The sequence below is a fragment of the Microchirus variegatus genome, assembly GCF_963457635.1.
Source record: "Microchirus variegatus genome assembly, chromosome: 13".
Lineage (NCBI taxonomy): Eukaryota > Metazoa > Chordata > Actinopteri > Pleuronectiformes > Soleidae > Microchirus > Microchirus variegatus.
In genome coordinates, this window is record NC_139814.1 from 18,160,395 (window position 1) to 18,188,131 (window position 27,737).

Consider the following 27,737-nt stretch of genomic DNA (forward strand, 5'->3'; position numbering starts at 1 on the left):
CAATCTCCAGAGACCACATGCATTTCAAGTGGAGATTACACCTTGTGCAGACTTGACCAAACAATGAACAGGGTTAGCTGCTTTAACTTATATTAAGGCTGGAACCTAGTAGATTTTTTTTTTTTTAGACTTAAAATTATTATTCTTTTAAAGAAAACGCCAGGTTTCTGGTAAATACGGGAAACATGTATGTAGTTTTAATGCTTCAAATACTTTAAAACTGTCAGCCAAATGTTGATTCCATTACTGAACATTCCCTGCAACATTCTGATTGTCCCTGAAAGGTATATAGAAGTGAGGAAATTATAATGAAGATTATATGATTTGAAGTAAGAGAAACAAGACAATGCAGCCTTTTAGATGTCTGTATTCACACTTTTCTTGACAACTTCCACCATTCCATCATCTCTCAACACCTGCTGCCATCATGGGTCCTCACCTTGGCAAAGTGGCACAGGAGCGTTCCACTGGTAGATGCCCTGTGCAGTCCGGGTGCATGAGGCAGTGCTCTGGCCAATGAGGCGAAAGCCCTGGTCACAGCCGAAACGCAGAGCGCTGCCCAGCTTAGTGCCAGTCAGACTGTGCACTGTGCCGTTTACAGGGTTGTTCGGAGGGCTGCAGTAAGCCGCTGTGTAAAAGGGAAAAAAATAAAAAATAAAGATACAAATATGCACAGCAATACTGAGTGCAACAAGCTGGAAAAAAATTGAAATGATGCAAGATGATGCAACTTGTTGTAGAGGAGGTGAAGGATTAATGTGTCTCCACCGTCAGCGGTACAATGCAATCTCTTAAGGGGAAAAACTGCAGACTAGAGACACGGAAAATTGATAAAAGCAAAGTTATGTTCTGCAAAGCGAAACAGGAGTTTGTCAGCAGCAGCAGAAGAGGATCATAAAAGTGATGGATACATAATAACAGGAGCGAAGTATCTGTTTTTGTTTGTTGGCTAAATTGGTGGCTGCAATAACTGTTCATCATTCGAAACAGTGTCGGCAACAGGTTCCGTGGTTTCTGAAAAATTGGGAGACTCTCTTGGCTTAAATTGCATTTTTGCAGATCTAACAATAACACGGCGTCGCCACGTACCTGCAGGAGAAGGATGGTTTCAATGAAAAAGCACAAAAGACTGTGGTTGCATTAAAAAAATTAAATGTGAAAGAACACGCTGAAAAACGCTGCTCAGTCAGGGAAGAGATTAAGACGGAAGTGGACCATGGACACAAAAATGCACATTATCCCTTACACTTAACCATTATGTCAACATTACATTTCTATAAAAATGTTAATTCTGAATGAAACTGCTCATATGAGGCAATGAAAAAGCACACACATTTAGGTTAGTGGGAATTTTAAGCAATCCTTTACAGTAGACTGCACAGTGTATGTATGTATTCAGCGCATATGAGACATTGCTGCCTCATAAATGTCTGTTGTTAGAAAGAGAATTTAAGAATTTTCAATTGAGCTGACAGGGGCACTGAAGGGGTATTCGATAAAACAGGCTTTGTTTGAAATTTGACATTGAGATCCACAAAGAAAGATGTTGGGTTTGCTCAGGCTTTTGTTAAATGTAGCATTCAAGTGTGAAAAGGTTGTCATCTCCCCAGTCATCAAAGGATGAGTGTCCTCCTCAACGGCTACATGGATAAGGAATGGAACAAACCCAATATTTGAATCAAATGATAATACAGTGACAGAGCTATGTTCCTCGACAAGGCCACCTGTCAGTCACTGTGACTGGCGGCTCTTGAGTCAGCCTCAAGTGCAGTTCTTCTATCTTTTTGCCCCTTTCCTGTGTTCCTTTCTCTGTCTCTCTTCGTCTGCCTGAAACGGCATCCAGCTTGTCTCAATGAAATCAGCCCTACAGCTCAGAGTTAACAGATTCGACACAGGCAGGTGACTGCGTTGGATTACATGATAGAGAAGAAGAAATAGGAGGGTGGTAAAAAGAGACAAAGGATGAGAAACATAAGCATAAACAGTAGGGGGAAATAGTGGCAGACTGCAGCCGTGGATGGAGAGAAAGTCGAGAAAACTGAGGAGGAGAAGTCTGCAAGTTGGAGACGGAAGAGTGGCCCGTGGAGAAAAAAAAAGACGGATTGATGAAGATCACAGATGAATGCCATGAATCTTCCCTGCGCCATCTGTTTCTCCTTCCCCTCCCTTTCAGAAGGCAACTCCACACTGACCAAGGCAACTTGTGGGGTTTCTCAGCAATCACTTTGTCCGTCTGTCACTTCACCTACGATGGCAAAATCCATCATGTTTATGAAAAGAAAACAGTAAAAGGCAGTGAAATGACAAAACATCTGGGCGAGGAGACGCAGCGTTCCACTGCGAGGACGGGAGAGACGATTAGTCAGTCTGGCTGAGTGGTGTTGATACAGCGCGGAGGGAGCCTTTTAAATATTTACACAGTCATGATTCACAGCGAGTTACGCAGGTGTCATAGACACAAACACATCTTTCAGGGGAGCAGGACAAAAGACAGAAAAATAAAATTAAGAAATACAATAAACCACATTCTCCAAATCCCCAGGACTGTGCAGTATAGCATAGAGTAGCGCAGATGCTTGCTACCCCCACTAGGTTGTCATGGAGACGGGTCATATTTCTAGCTGTTTTCAGCTGCAGTCCAAACATCGACACATCCAGTGAGTGCAAAAATGAAGAGTAACAAAAAGCAAATATGAGTCATATAAGTGAGTCAGGTGTAAATACCCCACTGCAATGAAAAATCGTTTTTGTATAAAAAAGAACGTTAAAGAATGTAACCTCATGCTTGTTTCTGACTCACCTGAGTAGCGTATTTTGAAGCCTTTGTGGCTGGTGGTGTGATCAAAGGACCAGTGCAGAAAGACTTTGTTGCTGGAGCTGGTGATACTCAGCGGACTGGAATAGTTACCACTGAGGGTGATGAGGAGTGGGCTCTGTCTGGATGGACCTGCGTAAACATTTGGAGAGAAATAGAAATGATTGATCGTGTGAAAGTGGACGGTTGTTTGTCTCTATGTGGCCCCGTGATGGACTGGTGACCCTGTCGAGGGTGTGAACCCGACTTTTGCCCTATGTCAAGCTGGGATTGGCACCAGCGCTCCCCGCGACCCACATGTGGAGGATAAAGCGGTAGAAGATGAATGAATTAATAACTGATGATATAAAAGTAACTGTGAAATAGCAATAATATTACATTCCAACTAAGTAAACAACAAAACACATTTCTAAAATGTCTGTACTGCAAACAAAATGTAATTAAAAACATGACATTATGAAGCAAATCAAATCATCCTGAGTTATGGCATTTAAGGGATTATGCACTTTGCTCAGCTTCCTATTATTGACATAATGATTTCAATCCGCAGTTGGCTCGGAAGCCCTAAGGTTAGCAAATGCGTGTTCCCCTCCACTCGGCAGGGGATAAAAAGCACTAATCAGCAACACCAGTGTATACGACAGCCATTTTCTCAGAGCAGCCTGGCAGAGTTGCTGACTGAGCCTCTAATCACATGCAAATGTACAAGATAGATGTAGCTGTTCTGTCAACATGAAAGGGAGCCTGCGTGCCATTTTCTTTTAGTGGACGCCTTGTTACAGTAAATTCAGGCTGGCTCATTTCGGCTGATAATTGTGGATATTTGGGAAATAATCCACAATTACTGTATGTTTGAAAAGTCGGTATATGCTGTGTGCATGTCAGCAATGTCAAAAACAGGACATTATATTGCTAGACAATGAAATATGTTCAAATAAACTGATATGTAATAAATAGTATCCTATAAAGTAATATGGAAGAAAGACATGTTGTCTTACAGTTTTGCTGCCACAAGCGAACAGGGAGAGGCCAGGACGGAAACGAGGACTCCATCATCCCCAAGTCTCTGATCACAACAGCCTTCGATACAGGCTGCGACAAACCCAGTGATCCAGATGGATACTGGCATTTAAAGACTTTTTATGCTTTACTTTTTGTAATAGTCTATATTTTGGGTAACATCTACTGCACGTCTGTCCCTAAGGTTTCTACCTCTTTCTTTTCCCCTATTATAAGGGGTTTTTCCTTACCATGTCTGAGTGTCCAAGGACAGAGGATGTTACCAACACTGTGAAGCCCCGTTAGACAAACTGTATTTTGTAAATTGTTGGCTATATAAATAGCATTTTGAAAATTGTATATCACCTTTACATGTAGATGCAACGACTCACCGTCAAAGATCTCCAGCTCGTCAAACTGTCGGATGGTCTGGAAGTGTTCGATCGTGAAGGTTATGTTGAAGCCCGGTTCCACTTTGACCACCCAGGAGCAGGACTCAAAATGGGGGAAACCATTGCCTGGTGACTGGCTCATGATGACACCTGTGGACGCTGTGAGCACCTCATTCATGGGACAAGTCACTGTTGAGAGAGAAAAAAAATAAACTTATTGTAATGACGGGAATAACTTTGTTGTTGTAGTCTTTGTTGCTTCGGAATTTGGCGACAACTTTAATGGCTGTTGATTCTTTCCTGGAGGGGAATTCAATTTAGCCTGAAACACAAATTGGATTGGTTTCGTCCATATTGTAGTTGGAGGGCAACTCAATGTGACTAAATGACATAACTGAGCTAATTGTCATTCTGATGCAGTCACGGGAAAGACAGCTGTCTATGTTAGTCCAGGAATTGGTGAATACGGTTTCCTCTTTTCCTGAAGTCGTCACCACACCCCTCAAAAACATTTTCAAAGTTGTTTCAGTCTCAGCTCCTCTGTCTAGGTCTGTTGCACTTTTGCTGCAGTGCTTCGATGCCAACCTCTTTATCTGCCAGAGGTGTTTGCATACACAGTGAAACTATAAGCTGCAACATATAAGGAAGCCAGGGCTGCAACAATGACAACAGACATTTCCCCACATTTCCTGTTGTTTTAGCTGCTTATCTAATGGGACTGCACACTGAGGAGGTAAACCGTGAAATGACTCTCTCCACAGCAGACAAGATGTACATTTGTTATTCTTGTTTGATTGCACAGTTAAATCAGCGCCTCTTTAACTCAATTTCAACAAAAATAGTGACCATTAAACGGAACTTAGAAGAAGGCAGAATTTACTGCAGGATCATTGCATTACACTTGATTACTTTTAGCTGGGTGTTGCTGTTACACTGGGTATACACACAGTTTCTTAAATAATATAGAATGATAGTCTACTTTGACAGAACATAGATGATTTAGTCAACTCAATTGTTCGTCTTAAAAATTAAGAAAAAAGCATGAAGATCATGCGCATGTCATTGAAATAACTTTAAAATAACACTTTAAAGCCTGCTTTTTGACCAGATTCCTTTTGCATAATTATACTTTTCATGTGTGTGTGTGTTCGTCGGCCAAGTGTGGCACTGGCAGAAAATGTAAAGTTTATGCAAATGTGCTTGCTGTGTGCTGCAATTTGAATACCCGTGTCTGTTCTGCCTCGGGGCAAGGTAGCTCTGGGCACTCGCAGCTCCTTCATTACATCGGTGAAATATTGAACGCTCCGAGTTGCATTCTTGCAGCGGCTCCTTTGTGGGACAGTGCGTGTGCATATATTTGCGTCTCTGTATGTGCTTATCCGTTAATGTCAACACAACTGTGTGTGTGTGTGTGTGTGTGTGTGTGTGTTTGCCTTGGCTTGGCTTGTTCACCCGTCTTTCATTGAGTTCACACAGGAAGGAATTAATAAATCCGACGGAGAGGATTATGGTGAACAGGCAGGGTTAAACAGCATTCGCAAATGATTATGTTAGTATTTGCTTTACCTTGCTTGGTGTCAACTAGGTGCAGTTATTGCACAGCGTGTTTGAGTAGTAATATTTCTGTATACCAGACTACTGCAGTGTATAACGTACAGTAGTGAGGAACAACGTTTGGTGAATCCATCACTGTCAACTCACTGGCAGAAACCGTTTGCCAAAGCCATCTGGATCAGAAACCTAAAATACCATAGAATACTTGTCGAACATTATCATTAATAAGAATAGAGTGGAACTTGAATTCTTAATTAATGACAGATATTTAGCCACACTTAGGGAAAATTAAAAAAAGCGGCTCAGAAGAATGAGGAAGTGCAAAAGATGCAAGAAAGTTTAAATGCAGAGAGAGAAAGAGAGAGAGTAGTGAAATAAGCAGTTTTCCCCCCATTAAACCAGATGGACTATTTCATTCTGTGGACGCAATATAATCATTTCTAATCATGAGTAACTAACTTTAAAAAAAAAAAATTATGTTGAGTCAAATTATTTGGTTTTTAGTAAGTAGCCGCGTAATAGTTCAGGACATTGGGCTATGAGGAACCCCTGACTGGAGTTTTTCACATTAATAACCAGCTCACTGTACGTTTCCTTAATCACCTCAAGAAATGTCAAATAATGCCACTAACTAAAAGTCATGATAAATTATTTATAATTAATTGAAAAAATTACCGAAGGACAAACAATGTTTGGTTTCACAAGCCATGTTTTCAACGTGAAATATCAGTGACAGAATCGTTTGGGACATCAGCTGCAGCAACAACAACAACAACACAGGAGCACGCAACAGTGTCACCATGTTTAAGTTACTCAGCTCAGTTTGTAAAATTATTTACGACCTGGAGGTCTTCAGCGGATGAGAACCAAAGGGCTTAAATCCTTCACTCGTATTGAAACTGACTGTACCTGGAAGTAGCACATAAAATCAAAGAGTGAAGTTCATTAAACAATCAATTCTCTGAGGATGAGATGTGTGTTGTCAGTGACCTTTCAGGGAGCGCCAACGTGTCTTCAAAACTGCCTTCAGCTTGTCTCGGAGCTGATGAAAAGAGACAGGCATTGGCTCTTATCTGTGGTCTGCTACTTATTAAACGATTCCACTTTGAAATGAAGCATCACTCTTTGGCTGTAAACAAAGGGGGGTATTAGGGGACAAATCTGACACCTTGGGAGAGGCAGCTTCAGCGCACAAGGTGAGATGAGTGCTGATAAGGGCTCGAAATGAAATTTCACTTTAATGAGACAAGGGTTGAAATGAACAGGTTGGTGGAATGACAATCTGCGAGACATCCTTTCCTGTTCCAGTGTAAACTGTATAAACAGTTCCCCGGCTAACAAAAAAAAAAAAGAAGATACATTGGAGGGTTTCCATGCGAACAAGCACAGATGCGCACACATCTGCATCTATACACGTTTGTGCACTCCAGTGTACAAGGATGGCAGCGCGTGTGCATGAATCCGCAATATATCATGCGTGTATCACTGCAGTACAGTTGAGCTGCCTCTACTCAATTTACTTTGTTTAATTAGCATAAGCCAAGGAGCGATCATAAGATGATTAAAGGGGATGGGCTTCAAAATGCGCTTTAAACTGGATGAAAAAAATCATGGGCGACAATGACTATGCAAAAACATACGGGCAGCTGTAATCCCTTCTGCGATAATAGATGGTGGGTGAAAAAAAAAAAACTCTAGGGAACAAAAAACAACAGACAGCTGGTGAGGCAAAGAGACAGAGTTGGGAAATTAATGTGATGGGCAATTATGCGGGTTTAAACCAGCAATCAGTGTGGAGAATAAACTTGGGGACTTTGGATTACCAGGACTCATTGTGCATTATTAATGAATTAATGCACCACTTTTTACTAATGCTGTTTGCTTTGTGTATGCGATGCTGGAACGTCATGTAGTCTCAGGAGACAGCAGATGTAGTTAAAGGTTAGGAGTCATATACAACATCAAATATTATATAAATTACCTGGCTCCTCAGTGGTCGGAAACACCGGGGGAGGCTAAATCCTCTTGCCTCTGTGACTAAATATAAAACCAGTCTAAGTGTGTGTCTGTTTATACGCGTGTTTGGCGGTTGCTTTGATTTTCCTCTGCCTGCGCTCCAGTTTTCAGGGAAAGACTTAGATCCGTGGACTAACGGCCACCTGTGCATTCAAGTATGTGAAAGTACACTGCACTATGTTTTGAAGAAGTCTCAGTGAAGGACAAAGTAAAAGAGCGCAGGGAATAAAAAAAAAAAGGTATGGTGTTACGTGAGAACAGTGCGTGATGCTAGAGGGCCAGCGGTGGGGAGAGAAACGGGAGGAGAGAGAGAGAAGGAGGAGGAGGAGGGAGTGCAGACAGAGGGAAGAGGCGGAGGAAGAGAGAAGATACTGGCACAGAGGGAAGGCAACACTGCAGAACCGGCTGTATCAGCTCCAGTGTTGCTCTTTACACTCTCAATGACAACCTCCACTGTTGTGTAACCCAAACACATACCTGACCACTGTTTGTGTCTAGACTGCCTGTGTACAAGCGCGCGACAGTGTATTTGTGGCGACGGCAGCTTGATGTGAAGGGAGGGTTGCGCTTGTCAAAGCAAGAAGTGGTGATTTGATAGGTGCAGCTGCAGCCTGCATGTCCCCTGCATTTCAATGAGTTGTACACTTCTTCTCTTCACTCCCCCACTAAGTCTCTCCCCGTCTCTCTTCCTTACCTCTCACTTTTAAACCCCATTCTTCTGCTCAATTATTCCTCTAGCATTTGTTTTCTCCTTAATTGAGAATCCTGCAAACATTTTTTCTTTGAACTTCCTCTCTTCACATGCAGTCTTCTTTTACAGCAGCATCCGTTTCCTCTCTCTCAAATTCCTCTCATTCAGCTCTTAAATCCTCCAGCTTTCATTGAAAGGGATTCTTGTTGCAAGTATTCTTCTGTACAAGAAAAGGGGACAGGTAGTAGGAGTAAGGTGGAACTGTATGTCCTCAGTCTTCCAGATAAATTGGAACAATTTACAGAGAAGGTAAGCCATGAGCAGATTGACAACTAAACGGTAACTAATTTCAATTTGGATGTTTTAAAATTGCACGCAGATTTGATTTGTTGAAGCAAGGCAAACCAAGCATTAAGTATGACATTTTAAAAATGCAATTAGAAGACAGCGTAAGCCGACACAATTACATGAACATGTGTAGGTGCAAATGCTTTCAGGTACACTATAAGTGAAGCAGGGAAACTTTTTCTTTTACTTGAATCAGGCTCTACTCTGCCTCACTGGGTGTCCTTGCCACATTGTTCAACATCTTCATCATTAGCCTATTCATAGATCAATTTCCCCTATCATTGCCCTCCTTTCGCCTAACTTGTATTTTTCTTATCTCTATAGCTCTTCATCTCATGCTGAGAGCATTTGCATATTTTTCCTATTTAGCACACAAAATTATCAAGCTTTGCCTACTTCTCCTCTTCCGCCACTAACAGTGTGGGATGCAAAGTGACAATGACAAAGCAAGATGAAGGAGGGACGGGGGACGGAAGGCATTTCAGAAACTTTAAAGCGGAACAAAACACTGAGACCCCTTCACGCACCCAGTTTCTTTCCCGGGGGGGACGTACTGCACACCACATACAGTATTATGATGATGATGTGTTGGAAACACTGCAGTCATTGAGTCCTCTGGGAGTGAGGATATCTCAGCATGTAGAGAGCACAACAGTGGCCACCCTCAGCCTCATGGGAGCCAAGTATCATCCAAAGAGAAAGAAGTGCTTCCTAACTGATGTGTGGTTGCTGTTCCGTGACTAAAGGCAAAGAGGCCCATGGGAGACAGATATAAAAATGCCAAACTACACCGAGAAAACGAGTCTGTGATTAGAGCAAAAATGATGGGGGATACTTATATCCCTGTAACTGTCAATCATAGCAACATAACAGCCCTACGAACACACAACATTCAAATAATGTTAGCCCATAATTCTCCTGAGATTACCAACCAAACCACAAACTAACATTTAGAGAATGCTAGATTTTGTCACAGTTTTAATCTATTAACTGCAACAATTTAGAGATTTTGTTTATTTTGAGCCCATATTTGTATGTTTAAGATGTTTTTAATGTTGTTTGGAGGGAGTTTAAAGGGAGCGCTTATGCCTGGAAGTTTGACTGCTGCACAATTAGAGGTAAGAAAAATGGGAAAAGCAGTGCTTGACCTCTCCCTCATTAAGAGCTGTGAATAAGCCTCTTATCTCCCTACTGCTCAGGTGCAACTTCACAGTGGTCAGCAAATCAGACTAGGGTTGCACAGACTGTATTCAGTCTCCTGTTGTGAACGTGCCCCTGTGTGAGCGTCAACAGGGTCTTCCTTCTCAACCCTCCATCATTCACTCACCATCACATGAGGGCGGAGGTCCCTCAAACTCCAAGTGTGTCCCCAACCGGCAGGTCAGGATGCTGTTTCCACTTAACTGGTAGCCTGGAAGACATCTATAGCGCACTATATCACCTGAAGAGAGAGAGAGAGATAAAGGAGGAAGAGATACAGGCAGTGACAAATCAGAGATGTGGCAACAAGCCAAAACGTAGAGAACTAATCATGATCCATTGTGTCTTTTCAGTGAAAGAAAAAGTTAACAGTGGAGTAAGGTACATAATAAACACCCACTGGGTATCCTATAGATGAAACACTATGTCAGTGTCACTGCCTTTCTGTCTCTGAATGATAATGAGTCGAGGAGATATGCAAATAAACAGATAAAGAGTATACATCTCCATTGTCTTCTGCAAGTGAGAGAAACAACACCTGCCTCATTATCCCTTTGGCTTTTTGATTATTTTGTCTGAAACGTTAATTTATACCTTTGCCTCATCTCCACAGTTGATGTAGCCTTTGGTTTTTGCATTCGGCACTCATGACTTATGGGACATGTAGTCAGTGAAGGATTGTGCATGTGTTCAAGTGTGTAAATGTGCCTTTTGTGACACATACCAATTTTAAACTCCTTGCTTGCCATCAGGATCTCTGCATTTGGGATGATTGGGGGAGGCAGACAGTGCTGGAGCCTATATGCTTTATTGAGAGGACAGAATCAGTCAAAGACAGGATATGTAAAAAATGTCTGAATTGAAATAACAGGTAAGACAATTTAAATACCTTGATAGCTGATGCGGAAAAGTCCCGCTTTCTCTGTGTTACTCCGGAAACGTATTAGCACTTGATTGGATGTGCTACTTGGTGGTTCATAGGGCTCTCCATCAGTAAACACTCCCAGTTTCCTGGTGGTCTCCTGTGGACCATCCCTGTAGGAAAAAATGTCACTACTTTACTAAAACTTCAAAAATAACTGCACCCCAGAGACACAGTGATCATTAACTGCCGGGTTTTCTGTCAGTAGCCTCTACTAAAGTGGTCACTTTGGTCTTTAACCATGAAGTACACCAAGACTCTGTGACACATATATGAGAAAACCAAACAAAGCCCCATGCCAGATTATTGTCATGCAGCTTCCAGGAGCAGAGTATGACCAAGCTGCTCCCACTTCATCAAACCCAAACCAATTACTTTGGGCTACTCTGGATGATTATGTTGAAATAAGGTAGAAATTACAGATAAGTATGAAATGACAGGTCTGGATCGTACAGTTTCTGCTAACTGCCATCCAATAGGAGTGTCCCTGAAAGCTGTGGCCCAGTCGTGGCAGTCCCCTGGCGTGGGCATGGCCGATTAAACCAGCTCCCAGATTCCTGCCACAACCATTCAGCTTAAAAACCATCTGTCTTTGGCTGTCAGACTGGGCATGGGCGATTACAAGCAGCTCTGGAAACGGCTGGCTAGGGACTGCTGCCTGACAGCACTGTGGCCAAGCCACCATTATGGGGCCCATTTTCTTGGATCAGTAGTTCAGTGGATTGATACAAAGCAGTAGTAACTGGAAACTGGGGAACATTATAGGCCCAATTTTGGCTCTGCGGGAGCTTGTTGGGAAAGATCGACACAGTGGGGGCTGTTTGTTTGTGAAGAGCAACAATAGATAGAAAGAGCATATTTTGGTTTTCTCGCCATGTTGCCTGAGTATCTTGAACTCAAAAATGTTCGCACACATTTCACGAGCAGCCTTATCTTCAAAACATATCATCAGATTCTATATATACACTCTTCATGAGGTCATCTAGTTTACCAGTTTGGCAGTCAAATATCCGGTCTCACTGAGTGCTGGGACCTTTGGTTTTGGAGTTTGTCTCTGAGAGAGCAGGATCAAGTGGGATTGGCAGCCATCATGCGTGCAAAATCTCCTGTTTGGTCACACATATGGCAGGCCCGGCTGCACATTATGGAGGTGATGAAAGCAGACCTTATCCACTAATACTCAGTCAGGAAAAAAATAAACAAACCTACCACATAAAATGTCCTAATATAAACATTTCCAGCAGCCAAAGCCAGCCCTGACTACGTCTGTTTACTCCCACACACACACGTGAATGAAAAAGAGGCAGTGGACTTAAAGCCGAGTCAACTGGACTGTGTTATCAAGCAACAATACCAGGCTCATTGAGGGCAAAAGGTTTGGAGAGGGAAGTTTTTGTGACAAAAATGTGACATTAAGATGGCTTTGGGGTCTATTGTAGTTTTTTTTATTTTAGTCCACACAAAAACATTATTCAGAAGGTTTCATTAAAAGGAGTTCTACGTGGAAACAGTGATCACTTACCAGACGGAGAGAAAGTCATGAGGCCCATGAACCTGAAGCAAGGTGAAGTTGAGTTTGATGCCTAAACCTGGCGACACGGTGATCAACCAGGAGCAGTCGGCTGAATTTGGATACTCCTGCGGGTATCCCGGTGAGAAGACTGTCCCGTTGTCGGAAGTGATGTTTCCACCACAGGGCACTGAGGGAGGGAGGGAGAGTTAATGTAAACAATTGGATGGAAAACAGACGTGTTTTTGTTTTTTATTATATTCATCTTCTCCTCTCAGTGTCCTGTCTTCACTCTACATTTAGTGGCTCGACACTTGTCTGGGCAAAAGATTAGCCAGTAAAGCGTGTTAGCAAGTGAGGACTTGGATAGAATGTTTTGCTCTGATAAGGCCTCAACCCTTTCCCAGAAGAGAGAATGTGCAGAGACGAGTCGAGGGGTTAGTAAGTTCTGGGCTTTAGGTGTGTGTGTGTGTTGGTATACATCTACAGTTTGTGGTCCTTATGTATGCCCAAACTCACAACACTGAAACTGCTGACATGCCTTTTATTCCTTAGGTTACAAAAAAAAGCTGAGCAGAATCGATAACCAGCCTCAAATCTACACTAATAAAAAGTTTAACTATATTTCAAACATTCCTGAAGAACCCAGGAGATTCTCACTAACATGGTGATTATGAAGTCTCACACTCCCACTGGTGCCCAAAGAGAAACCCAATATTCACAGTGGTGTGAGGCAGGGAAAATCAGGGAGGAGTGGTAATCGCACTAGTGCAGGCATTTCAAGCAAACCAAACAGGGTATTCGGCTTAACGGCACACCCTTGGACGCCTCGGGGTTTAAGATGATTCCCAAAGCAGAGGCTGCATCTATTTTTCCCTTCGCAAGGTTATGTATGTTCATGTAATACAGTTGCCTGTTGTAGCCCTGTGGAAAGTGGCATCCCACTGCTGCTGCTGCTGCTGCCCCCATCTGTTAAATGAGCTATTGATCAGACTGACTGATTAAACCTTGAACACACTGTGGAGCTGAACCTCTGGGTGACACCATCGATAAGCAAGGTACTTCAGCCTTATGTGTAAAAAAATAAATAAAAATTATGTTTGCTTGGACAGTTAAATGGGAACAGGTAACCACCGATTGATATATTTAATATTTCATATTTTGTGTATACTTGAGTGCAATGTATGTGCTGTCATAGAAAAAAGGGTTAAGCAAAATACAGGAAATAATATGGGCCTGTTGTCAGCGAATCATCTAGATTTCAACCCTTAAACAAACCCTTGTCACGTTTCCATGGAGAACAAGGAAATGAAATGGGTATTTATTTCCAACTAATGCACATGCAAATAACATTCATCACATAACTCTGCTTGGAGGCATATAGTGACACAATTATATAAATTGGCAAGAAATGGCAATACGATGATGAAGGGGTTTTTCCATCAAGACTGAGGTACCACTTCATCTCCTGCTAATTCACCTCCTCACACCGGGTCACAGCATTTAAGCCAATTCAATTACATTCACAGTCAGAAGCGTCAGCCTAATTCTCCATTTCATTTTAGAAAGCAACAGACGTGCACCCACGTGAGAATAAAGAAATGTTAATGGCGTGTAAAATATTCAATACAGTATTATTGCCGCATATTACATCAGCACATCACTGGGCTGCAACGGAATTGCCGTATATGATCATTGAAATAAACACTAAGACTACAGATGCATGTGAGCATAGTATTACGATGGCGAATGCTGCGATATAAATGATATTGTGTTTTATGCAATTTCGCCCACATGAATGCTCCTGGACGACGTCCTATACAAAGATAGAAACGAAAACACAAAAAGACATGGGAATGATAAGACTTTAGCAGATGTCTGTTAATACTACAAACAAACAAAAATTGCTGTTCTCTGTTGCTTATTTCTGCTCCTCTTACTCCCTCTTATCTCCTCAAGTTTGAGTGTCACGGCCCTCCCCTCTCAGTAATTTTCCCTGCCTTATTGAATCATCGACAACCAGAGCGTGAGAATGTGGGTCAAGGACGTGGCGAAACAAGGAGCGCCCATTACTTTTCTTTCCAATTTTCCTCCCCATTTCATTGAACTTTTATTTGTCTCCATTCCTCTTTAGCAGAGTATTGATTTTCATTGTGGAGTTCTTTTGCTTCATTAATGGGGGATGATAATTCACTTTAATTGCATTATTCATAATAGATAATCATTATCTCCATGGCTGCACTTTGCACTAATGATGTAATAGCTCAATACATTCTTAAACAGGAAGTTGTCTTGCTATTAGTTTAGTTCGACATTAATTGTGCAGTTGGGTCACTTGTTGTTGTGTTATTTAGGTTATTTGGATGCACTTGTTGATGAGATAAATCTCATATATCCCGTACCTTCGCAGCGAGGGAAAGGGTGATCCCAGTTGCGGGTGGTGCCGTGCTCACAGGTGAGGATGGAATGACCCATGAGTTGATAACCAGGCAGACACTCGAAGGAGATGGATTGGCCCACATTGTAGCCAGCACCCACCACCACTCCATAGTGGAAAGGCTCCGGATCAAGGCATTCCTGCAGCTCATACGCTGAGAGAAGGAGGAAGGGAAGAGCGACATTATCGGTTATTTAAAATCAGGAATGACTTTGCCATTAAGGCTCTACACAATATTATTGAACAACATAATATGAAGTAAAATGATGCAATCATATAAGTCTTATAAGTAAGTAAGCCACATGTCAAAGAAATAAATGTGGATTACTTTATACTTTTAAAAAGGCACAGTATGTCATTTCTGCCGAAAGGAGTCTCTTCATCAAAACAATAAAAAAGAAGCAGCATGAGTTCATGGGAATTGTTGGTTCTCTTGTGTGTTTGTGCTTCACATGGAGAGCTAAGCTTAGAGTTAGAAGACACAGCAAACGGCAATGAGTTGTCTTAATCCCTGAGTGACAAATCTCTTCTTCTTCCTCTATCAAACGTCTCCTTTCAGGATCATCTGCCTCATCTCTTTTGTTACACCAACTGCCCTCATGTCCTCCTTCACAACATCCATGAACCTTCTCTGTGGTCTTCCTCTTTTCCTCCTGCCCGGCAGCTAATGACTAGTAGAGATTATTTCCTTCCTCGCTCGGATGTGTTGATGGGGATTTGCCCCCAGCAGATATAGCAGAGACATGTAAAGGGGATGACTCCATCCACTATCTTTAAGGATTATGGGTTTAAAGGGTGCTGTAAACTTTTGTAATTACACCACTCAACATGTGTGATGTTAAGTTTCCCATACTTTAAGATATTCCAATGCAGAAATGTTGCATATTATATTTAAAAGCACATATTATGTGCCCTGATGTTGAGATGTCCAAAAAGTTGATAAGGGAAATGACTGCTGCAGATCCATTGCTGGAGCCTGCAAGCAAATCACACAACCAGCAGTGATTTTCCTCAAAATATGAATGCTCGACTGGAGACAACAGTAGTGTGGCATCCTCTATTTTTACTTTCCATCTTTTAATTCCCCTTCCTCATTTTTGTGTTGTTCTTCCTCTATCTGCAGAGTCCTCCCACTCGCTCTTTCTGCCTCTTTCGCCTCGGAAAGAAGTTTTTAGAGAGGAAAAAAAAAAGAAAAGCCAAGGGCAGTTTTGACTTGTTCTGGAGGAGTATGAAATGCAGTATGGGTAAATGATTATCACCTTATTTCCCCTGTTAGATACAAAAGCAGAGCAGGCAGTGAACCTTGAAGAGCCAGGATATAAATATTACTAAAGATATTAATAATTTCTATGGATCATATCTTCCCTTCATAGGAGGCAATATATACTAGGAAGGGGGGCTATTTGCAAATATAATGCTTGATTTATATGCTAATGTACACATAATTATGTAATTGCACAATGCCACCTCTTGATTTGTCAGCTCGTTTGTTGAATCACAAAATATAAACTTTGTATGCCTATTGCATTCATGGACAAGGGCAATTTATACAGATATGCACTGACGCTTTTTATTGGTACATAGTGAAGAAATCTTTTAGGGGATCAACAGTTTTATATACAGAGATTTATAGATCTTGGGAATTTACAGGCTGTGTGGGCTGATTAGTTTGACACACTCAATTCCGGGGCTTACTCAGTAATGTTATGGCTTTACTGCACACACCTCACAGCGAAGTGACTTTAATAATACATAAGTGAACATGAAGGGAAAGAGTTAATGCTCCTCAAAATTATACTTCATTATACTTTTACAAGACATAAATCATCTCTGTGATGCAAGTTCTTAAAATGTCTGGGACATTTCAGGCAAATAGCTCTGGTCATTATGGTTAAATTGAGTGAACTTTTACATGACCACATTTCAGTGACATCACAGGTGGTTCAAAGCAGCCGAAAAGCTTCAGGAAGTAATTACTAGTTTGAAAATAACTTCTCATACTGATACTGGCTCAGCTCTACAATTAGGAAATATTTGCCTGAACAATTATGCTCATTATGAAAAAAAAAAAAACATATATTAGCAAAGTCTATTTTTTGCCAGAGACACTCAAGAGAGAGGAGGGAGAATATAATTGAATGTCTCCATCTTCAAATCTTTAAAACAGGGCTCTGAGGACACTCTGATTCACACATCATGTGTGGATGCTTACCGTGGTACTCGAATCTGAAACCAGGTTTGTTCTGTGAATGGTCACTGTGGAAATACACTGTGGTCTCATGGGAGGTGGTGAGAAGTGAAGAGGGAACGTCTTGGCCACTGTATCGTCCAATCACTGCGCTTGTATCAAGGGGCCCATTGCGAATCTCAAGGAAATCATGGTTGGCCTCAGTGGAGAAGTTGAGGAACCGAACATGGGCTCCTGGGAGAAAAAAAAAAAGCAAAATGATGACGTTTTTTGGAAAAACTAATAAGGTACGCCTTCTCAGTGCTAATGAAATTTTCCAAATGTACAACAACAAAGGTTTTACATTCTTAAGATGCTCACCAAAACCAACTGGCAGGTAGATTCTCCATGTGCAGTCACTGTTGCTAGGGTAGTTCCCAGGGAAACCTGGACTGAGAATCATGCCCTCCATCTCCTCCCGGATTCCACCACATTGAGCTGGTTAAAGGGCAAACACATATTTCCAATATTTCCATTACCATCTCCAAACATTTGTTCTCACAGATTAAATTCATTTTGTGGGTGGCTTGCCAAAACGCAATAGTGGAAGTGAAATTAAGTGTAAGAGGGGATGGGGATCAAGAAAACTAAAAGGAGCAAAAAGCCAACAAAATAACAATAAAGAAAAAAAAGAACACTAGCTGACTTGAGGAGACAATGAAAATAATACGTCTGAATGAAACCGCTGGGAAAGATCAGGGTGATGTACCATTGTGTTTCCTATAAGTAATAAATGAGGGGTTAAATGTTACCCTGTAGCAGCAGAAAAAGCCTGAGGTAATCAGGAAACTGCTGATGCCTGTGAACACCATGAATCTTCCCTCAACTTTAACCAATCACGGTCTGAGATGGAACTAATTAGGCAATAGTAGGTTGCTCCAATAAGTGGAGCCCGTTTGTCAAGGCACACACACACACACACTCACAAGCAGGAGGAGAGAGGAGAGGGAACCACAGCAGTTTCTTTTTTAGCTTTCAAAGCAGAAACCACATTGCATATAAGAGAACTATAGGCCTCCCAAAATAAATCAAATGCAACAATGGTTTGTTCATATAACAAATACTTTTTTTTTCATTTATAACAATGAGTTAACCCTGGAATTAAGTGTTTCTTCTGCTACAGTTCAAAAAACCCAGTGCCTCAGTTTTCATATGAAAACTCCGGGGCTGTGCTTCCAGCTGTTAACAAACAGCTTTTAAAACAGTAACTTTCACTTTCACCTTGTCTGTCAAATGAAATGAAAAATGAAGCTGAAACACAAGTTTGGACGTAACCATTAGTCAACTGCATTATGTACCAACAGAGCAAACACATTCTGCTTTAATTCAAAAGCTGATGATGATATAAAACACACAGTATGTATAGTGCAACCTTTGCCTATGATGTGCTGTATGATGCGAATCCAAAATAGAAAATAATGCAGAAAAGTGAAGCAAACACAGTCAAAGGTATTTTTACCGATGCAGAGAGGTGGTGGGTAGTTCCATCGTCTGACAGTTCCAGGCATACAAGTGATGTGTGAGTTCCCCTTCAAGCAGCATCAGCACAGACACAAAGACAAGAAAGTGCAACAAAGAACAGGCAATGAATTAATTTGCTCTCCCCACTGTCACTCATCTGTTGCTTCAGTGACTTGAACCTGATGGCTGTCTCCACACGACTACGTGGCAACTAAATGACTAAATCCATCTGAAGTGACAGAACAATAGAGAGGCTGCATCACAGGCATATTAAGATGATTATACAGAAGGAGGGGAGAGAGGGAAAGATTAAGAAGCACCTCACATTCATTCATGCGCTGCCAGAATGAGAAACAACAGGCAGTTCTATAAAGGTCTCTGGATACAACACTAACTTACAGCGAAGATTAAAAACAGATGTTTAAAAAAAGAACATACTTCTTCACCTGGCTTCTCTGAAAGTGGCCAAGCCCTAAGTGGAGACCAGAATTTCGTCCTTTTTGGCTGCTACTGCAATGGCTTCAGAATTGCGGATGATAGTGTAATTTTTTTCCCTATCTTATCTTCCTGTGCGTCTGACTTTTCTTTATATCAGGGATACTGATGTGTAACTATACGGTAGCTAATGTAAGCGTTAAAAACACATGTGGTGGTATTGTTGAATGTGACACATGATACAAGGTAAATAATTATTGATTGTCCTCTCAGACTACTGTACATTTTGTGAAAATGAAGTTTACCCTGTTCCACTATTATGATTTACAAAAAATAATTAATCACAGTCCGCGGACCAATTTTATTCCACTCTATTCTATAAAATGCAAAGTAAAACAGGTGTTCAAATATGATGACGTAAACTAAATCCGGCATTTCATCACGCGGACAGGCTGTGAGCACTGATGGGAACACACAGTTCTGATAGACCTTGTAATGTGGAGTGGAGAGACGATGTTAAAGTCGAATTTGTGTGAAGTGCTGCATCCAATGTGTTCCCCAGATGTCACCATCTGTCCCCTGCAGCCCCAAATGATGACAGTGGAAGTGCCGGAGGATGTGCAGAGCACAGTCAATTTCGGAGGCTGAGCCGAATTACAGATTACAGCGAACCGGCACCACATCCTCTAAAATAGAACCGACATATGGTGGATACCTGTCGGAGTCACACATCCTATCCTTTGGGTGGGCTTACATCATGCATCATTACATCCAGGGTGTATAACAAAGATGAATCATAACAAATCACCCCCTAATCTATGTGGAGGATTGCCACACAAAAAAACACTAAGCTCAGCACATATTCACTCTCTGTCTGGTGTTAATAAATGTTCAGGACACAGGACTCAAAACATTATTGCAAATAATATGTTTAAACTGATTTCATCACATTTACATAATATGAGCATAAAGTTCATTGAGGCTGAAAAGTGAGAGGGTAACTTCCTCAATAAACTAAAAAATGATGCTGTTCAACGTTGTCCTGCGCTGACATTTTGCCCTATCCACATCTGTGAATTGTGATCATGGCTTAAGGAGATAACTTACAACCAGGAAAGAATAAAAAGGAGTTAAAATGGCAAAAGGCCAGACAAGGATAAACATCAATGTGGCTTTATTGTCATCCTATTTTGGAGGTGGAAGATGCAATGTTACCTGTAGAGTATATCCAGGTTCACACTGGAAAGACACCACATTATTCATCTGAAGACGCTCCCCAACTTTAATGCCATTCATAGGAACCACGGGCTCTGGACAGTTGGTCAGAGACACAGCTGAGGAGACAAAGAATATTATGAAAAGATGAGTGTGAAGGGAAAGACTCATAGCACAGAAACGAAAATAGGACACTTCAAATACTTCAAAACGACAATGCCAAAAGGTGGAGAGTAATAAAACCTCGGACTATTAATAAGAAATGTACTTTTATTTGATGTAATACTTGTCCTCAAGGTGTTGGCACAGATAGTAAAAAAAAGTGTTTTACACTTACTTTTATATTCCAGCCTGAATCCCGCTGCAGACACACTAATATCAGAGAAGAAGTGGAGGTAGAGTTGGTTGGAGGTGCTGTTGAGGAGCGCCGGAACTGTGGTGCCTTTGGGACAAGATTAATCGTGGAGTTTAGCAAAAGCGTCTCCAGCATAGACCAACTATAACCAAGTGTATGAACTGAAATAAGTGTACCTTTTTTTTGCATTGGGCCATTTGAGAGAGACAGTGTGTGTGTGTGTATGTATGCAGAAAATATATGACTGTGTATATAGATGTATTAGGATATACTGGGGTGGATAGGAGACTATATTTTATCTGTCTATGTAACAGGCACTGCATCAACATGAAAATATTCTTAAGAGTGGTTTTCTGAAAGTGAGAGTCTTGTGTTGCATTTAAGCCTCCAACCATTAGTTGGCAGCACCACTCCTTCCAATCTTCTCAAGAAACAAAACATTTGTATATACCTAGTGTGTATATATTCAGCTTATGATAGAAAACATCTAGACATTCATGCAGTGTTACGGTTGTCATTTTCTGTACCATATGCACTGATCAACAAATAAGTCTCACTCCAGTTGCCGGATGATAATCTGAGAGGATTGGGCTATGAGGCTACCTCATCTTTGCTTTCTGCAGGTCGGGTGATTTTCCAAACATGTTCGGTCTAGCATTAAAGCACAAGCAGAATACAAACGCATACATACAAACAAACACAGCAGTACCTGAGAAGCTGCCAAGCATGGTGTCGGTGTTGTCTCCTCCGTCAAACACCTCCAGTGAATCCCAGTTCTGCTCTGTGACAAAGCTGATTACCTGGATCTGTGGGGGGGGGGGGTGAAGGAAGACACAGAGTGAATACAAGAATAGAAGAGGGCCACAATGAGTGAGGTAGAGGAACAACATCAGTGTATCAAGAGGAAGAAGGGTGGGATGTCGTGAGCAGAACAATAACAACAGATAAAGAGTGCGAATGTGGAGTGAAAAGAAAACTCAGCATGAAGAGTTCAAGATAACCGAGTGGGAGAAGACAACAGAAAAAAAGGGAGGAGAAAGGCCTCGTCTGAGCCCTGACGCAGTGAACTCTTCTTGTTAAAGTGTTACATCATCACCATCACGACAAGGCTATTTGTGAAATTCTGCAAAGCAACATCCCAAAGTTAACGACCTTCACTCCGACCCTCGGCTCCAGTCCAGTGTTGACGTGAACAAAGATAGTTTAGACTTGTTTTTTTTCCCTCCCTCGCTTTTCTAAAGTTTAAAATGCATAAAGGGTAAAACATTAAAATTATTAAAGCCACAAATGAGATTTTAACACTTTCATAGAAGGCTGCTTTCAAGGAATGAGCACTGGATTTGAAAAGATGAAAAACCATGAGACATTTGCAGAGGCTGTGACTGTCGTTCAAGGAATGTCGAGATCAAACTTATTCTAACAACACTTACAACTGTCGAGATTAAAAACGACACCTGAGTACTGTTAAAAAAATAATAATAAAATAATACTCAGGATTCTCTCAAAGGCCTCTTATTGCTGTTGAATTCTGACCAAAGACAGAGTGTTAACACTTTTTATGTCCCTTGTAATGATGTAATGAGCCACTGTTAAGACATTATAAGATGGTTATTAACATAAATAAGCCGATAAAAATGTATTTAACACGTTAATTATTGCTTTGAGATTTTTAGCAAGCGCTTATAAGATTGTAATACATTTTAAAACATATTAGTTCAATTGGAGATGATTATATTTTAACTTATATGAGACATATTGATCTAAAAATAAAATAAAATATAATGTAATCCAAAGATGTAATATGTAAAACAGCCAGAGCACTTAACAAATTACAGCGCGCGTTTGAACGCATGTCTTCTTTTATCGTTTTGTCCTCCACATTCATCTCCTGATGCCACTGTATGTGTCCTCCTTCATTCTTTTACTTTCCCCAAGCCTCCCTTTCAGTTCTGCTCTCACATCCATTCCTTGGCCCTCTCCTCTCCCTCTGATAGTAACAGATCGGATACGAGCCAATTAAATGGGCAGTCGGGGCTCTGGCACATCCCAGGGAGATGAGGCAGATCGCAGATTGATCTTTCATTAGAGGGCCATGGCAAATGTGCCGGCAAGGCACCTCGCTCCTCTAAGTTCTCCTCTGGATCGTGACACTTTGATCTAATGTGTCTAGCTGGTAGAGGGGGGGGGAAGCGGCAGTGAGAAAGACAGGCAGACAGATAAAGCTAGGGTGAAGGTGTGAAACAGATAAAGAAGAGTAAGAACAGGAGGTATGAGGATTTAACTGCAGAGAGTACAGACAAAAAATGGAAACCCTCTGGAGTTGACACCTCACATTGTAGTATCACATGCAGAATGTGTGTGCCTACTTGCCCTAAGAACACAAACTGTCACATATCGTTAGCTTTCTTTACCACCGTCAGTCTGGTGTTTTTATATTTGGCTCGCATGCTGTTAGCGTCTCAGAGACATGTGCTAAATCCGGATTCCAGTTCTTATTCCTCCTCCATTTCACCTCCAGTCCGTTTGCAATGTGTGCAGCGTGCTAAGCGTGCCTCTGGGTCATCTCATATATTTGACCTGCAAGGACAGTCCACTGATGTGGATGAGCTAATAACTGAGGGATGGCACTCAGGTCATTAGCCACAGAGGCTGAAGCATAAGCTTAAAACCTCTCTCTCAGCCTGATCCACAGGGACCTTCCCCACAGGTTTCTGGTCTAGTTCCATCACACACGCATCAAAGAATAAGAAAATGCAAACTGAATTAAGTCCCAGGAAAGAAAAAGTAAAGTAATTCAAGAGGCAATTATGTACAAATTTATTTCAGGTTCTGCAATCTTAGCGTTCTGGTATAGTGATCAGCCAAATTAAATTCTGAGCCCCTGTAAAGTCTATAGTCTATCATTTAGTCGCTCTCCTGTACCATGAGAACTGTAAATGCTATACTTTGAGTCACTCTGTTATTTGGCCCTTGGCACACTTAAAACACAGCAGCACAGGAGCTTGTTTTTGAAACCATGTGGAGTCATTATGGTTAGTGGCTAAATATAAATAAAATCTATAAATTCGCCAGAGACCGTTTTAACCAGAATTACCATCATTAGATTGTTAACCTTCACAGTTACACATCATCACAATCTACCCTTTTGTTCCCGAGTTGTTATGTCGGGTGAGTGTTTTTCATGGTGTGACAGTGACCTTTAGTTGTCATTACATTTTATTCTTCGACATTTATGTTCAATTTATCATATGGCGATGGTAGAAACGAGGTCGTGCAAACCTGGATTCCTGATCCTTCAGGAACGGTGATCTTCCACACACAGTTGAGGCTGTTGAGGTAAGGCTCAGGAAAGCCAGGAGATAAGATGGTGCCAGTTCGATGGGTTAGGTTACCTCCACATGGAACTGCAGGGGGGAAGGAGCAAGGAGAAAACTCATAAGTCATTTTTACAGAACCATATGTCTGATGATGATAATAATGATAATAAAATGCACAAAAAAACCATTTAATCTTCAACTTAATCGGTTTCTGTTTCATTGTGACTTTTGCAAGTGGGATTGAAAAAAATGCTCTGCCACATTTAAAATAGTTTACCTTTAATAAATTGAATCAAAATAGAAGTGCACTCCATAATTACACACCAGAACTCATCCACCTGGCACGCAAATTTTCTTCAAACCCTGTTTCCCCAGCTTGCCCTGCACACTTACACATCTGCCGACAAAGTAGGAGCATCTGTTGCAGCTGCATGCTGTGTGTGTGTGTACGTGTGACACCCGTGTGTGTCTCTGTGTACAAGCATATTTATGTGTGTACATCGGTGTGTATTTGTGACCCTCAGCAGCTCCTGCCACCTGAGCACTGCAGGATTGCAAGTCGCCGTGTGGATACAGGCTATGGCTGACAGCCGTCATTTGTGTCAGACTAACAAGATTTTTTACACTCAAAAAATCCATTAGGACATTGAAAGGAAAAATTAAATATGAAAGTAAGAAGCCACCAAACAAAGAAACGCCAATAATCAGGGTGTAATCTGTGTTTGGATATACAGTATATGTCCTACCTATACAGCTGGGTATGGAGCTGTTCCACTGTGCCAAGGCATTTGGGACTGTTAAACATTCGATGGCACTAGATCCCTCAAGCACGTAACCTGGGCTGCACTCAAAGCGGATCACAGCGCCGGCAGCAAAGTTGTTGCCCATGCGGCGGCCATTCCGGGGCTCAGGGACTGAGGTGCACTGTGTGGCACTGGTACGAGGCACAGCTTTGGGGAAATAAAAACAAAAACAAACGAGGGTGATTTGAGATGACTCATTTGATGTCGCACAAGTTACGACAATATGAGTCTGTGTTCATTGAGAAAACTATTAAAAAAAAAAATTCTGTCAGGTTTTTATAAAATCTCAAACATTCAGCATACTTTTAATAACATGCACATGCACATACGTGGGTTTAGTGCATTGTTTAATAAAAAAATACACTGATAGAGAAAAGTCCCTTTAGGATAAAAGGCCAAGTGCCAAGTTTAATTTCAAGAGACATTGAAATTGAGACAGAAGTCATTTAGAACAGACAATACCCAAAAGACTCAAGCATCAGTAGGATTTGTTTGTTTGTGTCACACTCACCCTGGTACCCCAAGTGGAATCCTCTTGAGCTGGACTGGCCTTTGGAGGTGAAGCGGATCAGGATCTGATTGGTGGTTGCCAGTGGCAATGACTCGCCTGAGAGGGAGAAAAGTTAAAGACACTTTGTCATGTTTTTGACAAAGAGCTGCCTTTAGTGTTGTGTGTGCGTGTACAAAGCAATGTGTATATACCATACCATCCAATCACCAATGCCTTCTGATGTATATTACAAAGGTTAATGTGGATTTCAGACTTTTTTAAAGGACTTGATTATGGGCCAGTAAGAATATTTAATGCAAACAATGGGGAATCTGCTAATGATTGTGTGAAACATGTCAAGATTTCTATGCTGTGAGCAGAATAACCTATTGTGTGACTGTAACATTGCTTATGTGGTATGCATCATGAGGCTTATACATAAATGCAAGGTGGCGAGTAAGATTATTCTAATATTTTGCACTGCTTATTTGATTGCTAGCAATTTTCCTCAGCTGTAACTGTGACTAAACGGGAGGTCTGGCTCTTTGAGCTGAACGCCTGAAAAGAGTCTGCCTATAAAAAAGTCTTTCTTTTCTTGTATTCCCAGCAAAGGAATTAATTATTGTACTTCTCCTTGCTGGAGCACTGTACCTGATTGTAGTTCACATTCCCCAATTAACAAATCCACAGGATGAGCAGCTGCCGAAATGGTGCAGCGATGCTCTTTAATGCAGCAGAACAACCAGCAGGGTTCACACCTCCCTCATTTCACTTCATTGACTGTTTGGATCATATACAGAATCAAATCCAAGGTTGGAATCATCACCCGCTGTTTAAGGCTTGCTGCAATCAAGCTCCTGCTTGCATGCAGGAAGCTGTAAAGGCACACCGTACAGACAGGAGTCTGAGGTCACCTGACGAGGGCTTAGTGGCTGTCCATCTGTCAAATTTAAAAACCGAGGGTGATGAAGCTTTTGTTATTGTGGCGGCCAGGATTTCGAACAAGCCATTATTCATTCCAACTGTCAGGCGTGGGTTTGGTTTTTTAAATGGGATATGAGATCATGTTTGCACAGAGAGGCATTGCATTAGAGATTTGTTTGGTCAGTGTGTGAAATGTGTTAGGAGCTGAAAAGATTTTTGTTTTTTTTTTCTTCTTGATTACAAGCATTTTGTGACGCTTGCTCATAGACTATGTACAAAAAGTGCACATAGTCTCCCGGTCGCAAAATTGACTCATATTCTGAAGGCTTGACATTTGCGAGGCGCCATGTCATTTTTTTTTTAAACTAGAAGTTCACAAATGTCACCAGCGACCAGGAAACTATTGGACAATAGTAGCTGTCATCCACACTGGTGTCGACCACAATTTGTCATCTACTTTCCTCTAAATGGGAACATCATTTACAAAATTGACTTCATGTTCTATTGAAGAAGACATGAAGCTCACAATTGAGACATTTAACTCCTCAGGAAAAAATGTTTACTGATGTTGTAAATCAAGTGACTCACCAGGAGGCCGTGGCCCCGTCCCAATACCTCCCCTAACCCTAAATGTTTACCCTAACCCTAAATTTTGCGCATTCTCGTGTAGGGGGGAGCAAGGGGGAGTGCGATTTTCCCCTTAAAATCAACCCTCAAAATGTATTGAGCTCTGATGCGGGCTTAAAACGAAGTGGGAAATTAAATTACCCATAATGCTTTGCGAATTCAGCGAGCCAGCTGATTTTTATCAAAAAGTTTGTTGTAATATATTTTCTCAAATAAGCATGTTTCAATGTCCAAATGTGTTGGAATATGTTGGTTTGATATACATCCAAAGGACCGTTGAGCTTTGAGCACTAATGTCAGAAGAAAACTGACGATTTAAATGTAAATAGCTACAAATAGTTTTGTCAGTGTTTTGGACAGCTGGATCCGCCGGCACGTTCTTTAGGTTCACTACGCTAATTTGCATATAGTGGTGTCACAATTCCATAGGGAAGGCACTTCCTTCAACGAGGGGACTTTACGGTTGAGGGCACTCCAAACCAAGTGGAAATATTAAGGGGGAGAAATGGGACGGGGCCTAAGTCTATTTTCAAATACAATTTGTGTTTGTTGGGAAAGATATCCAAAAACTACACATTACATTACCAACAATGTACATTAAATCCCAGTGCTTCTTGACTGCTTTATGCTTCATATAGCTTTAATCCCCAGAGAACATCTTCCCATCAATAAAACATTACGAAATTCTCAGAAAGAGAATAGCGTGTTACTGATATTATCCCCCACCAGCTTTTTCAGTGTAACAGTGTCATCAGACAAAAGGAAAAACACATCCCATGTATATACTGTGATGGGAAACTGTCAGCTGACTCGGAGCCTGATATGAAGTGAGCAACTCTGTCTCCGTCTCTCTGTCCTCCTCTCAGTGTGCTGCGGTCTGCCTCTCTGCAGTGGATGTCATTACTCTGTGTCTGTTTGCTGTCAAACTGTAGTGGGAGGCAGACGTGGCCTTACCCCAGAGGCAACATCTGTGTTTGCGTCTGTGTGTGTGTGGGTCGG

The 27,737-nt window shown here is 41.4% G+C and overlaps 1 protein-coding gene across 1 annotated transcript in view; it reads right to left on the reverse strand.

Annotated features, from left to right (window-relative positions):
* The window catches only part of csmd2 (CUB and Sushi multiple domains 2), a gene marked incomplete at both ends in the record, with an annotated part of 204,926 nt that overhangs the window by 23,172 nt on the left and 154,017 nt on the right, over positions 1-27,737 (reverse strand). The window contains 17 exons of the mRNA XM_083900294.1: positions 440-628; positions 2,801-2,947; positions 4,207-4,395; positions 10,143-10,256; positions 10,740-10,820; positions 10,905-11,050; positions 12,460-12,637; positions 14,850-15,038; positions 17,097-17,306; positions 17,433-17,549; positions 18,571-18,640; positions 20,223-20,341; positions 20,560-20,664; positions 21,287-21,383; positions 23,857-23,981; positions 24,641-24,844; positions 25,209-25,304. Coding sequence (XP_083756420.1) covers positions 440-628; positions 2,801-2,947; positions 4,207-4,395; positions 10,143-10,256; positions 10,740-10,820; positions 10,905-11,050; positions 12,460-12,637; positions 14,850-15,038; positions 17,097-17,306; positions 17,433-17,549; positions 18,571-18,640; positions 20,223-20,341; positions 20,560-20,664; positions 21,287-21,383; positions 23,857-23,981; positions 24,641-24,844; positions 25,209-25,304 — 2,376 coding nt within the window. The remainder of the gene's footprint in view (positions 1-439; positions 629-2,800; positions 2,948-4,206; positions 4,396-10,142; positions 10,257-10,739; positions 10,821-10,904; positions 11,051-12,459; positions 12,638-14,849; positions 15,039-17,096; positions 17,307-17,432; positions 17,550-18,570; positions 18,641-20,222; positions 20,342-20,559; positions 20,665-21,286; positions 21,384-23,856; positions 23,982-24,640; positions 24,845-25,208; positions 25,305-27,737) is intronic.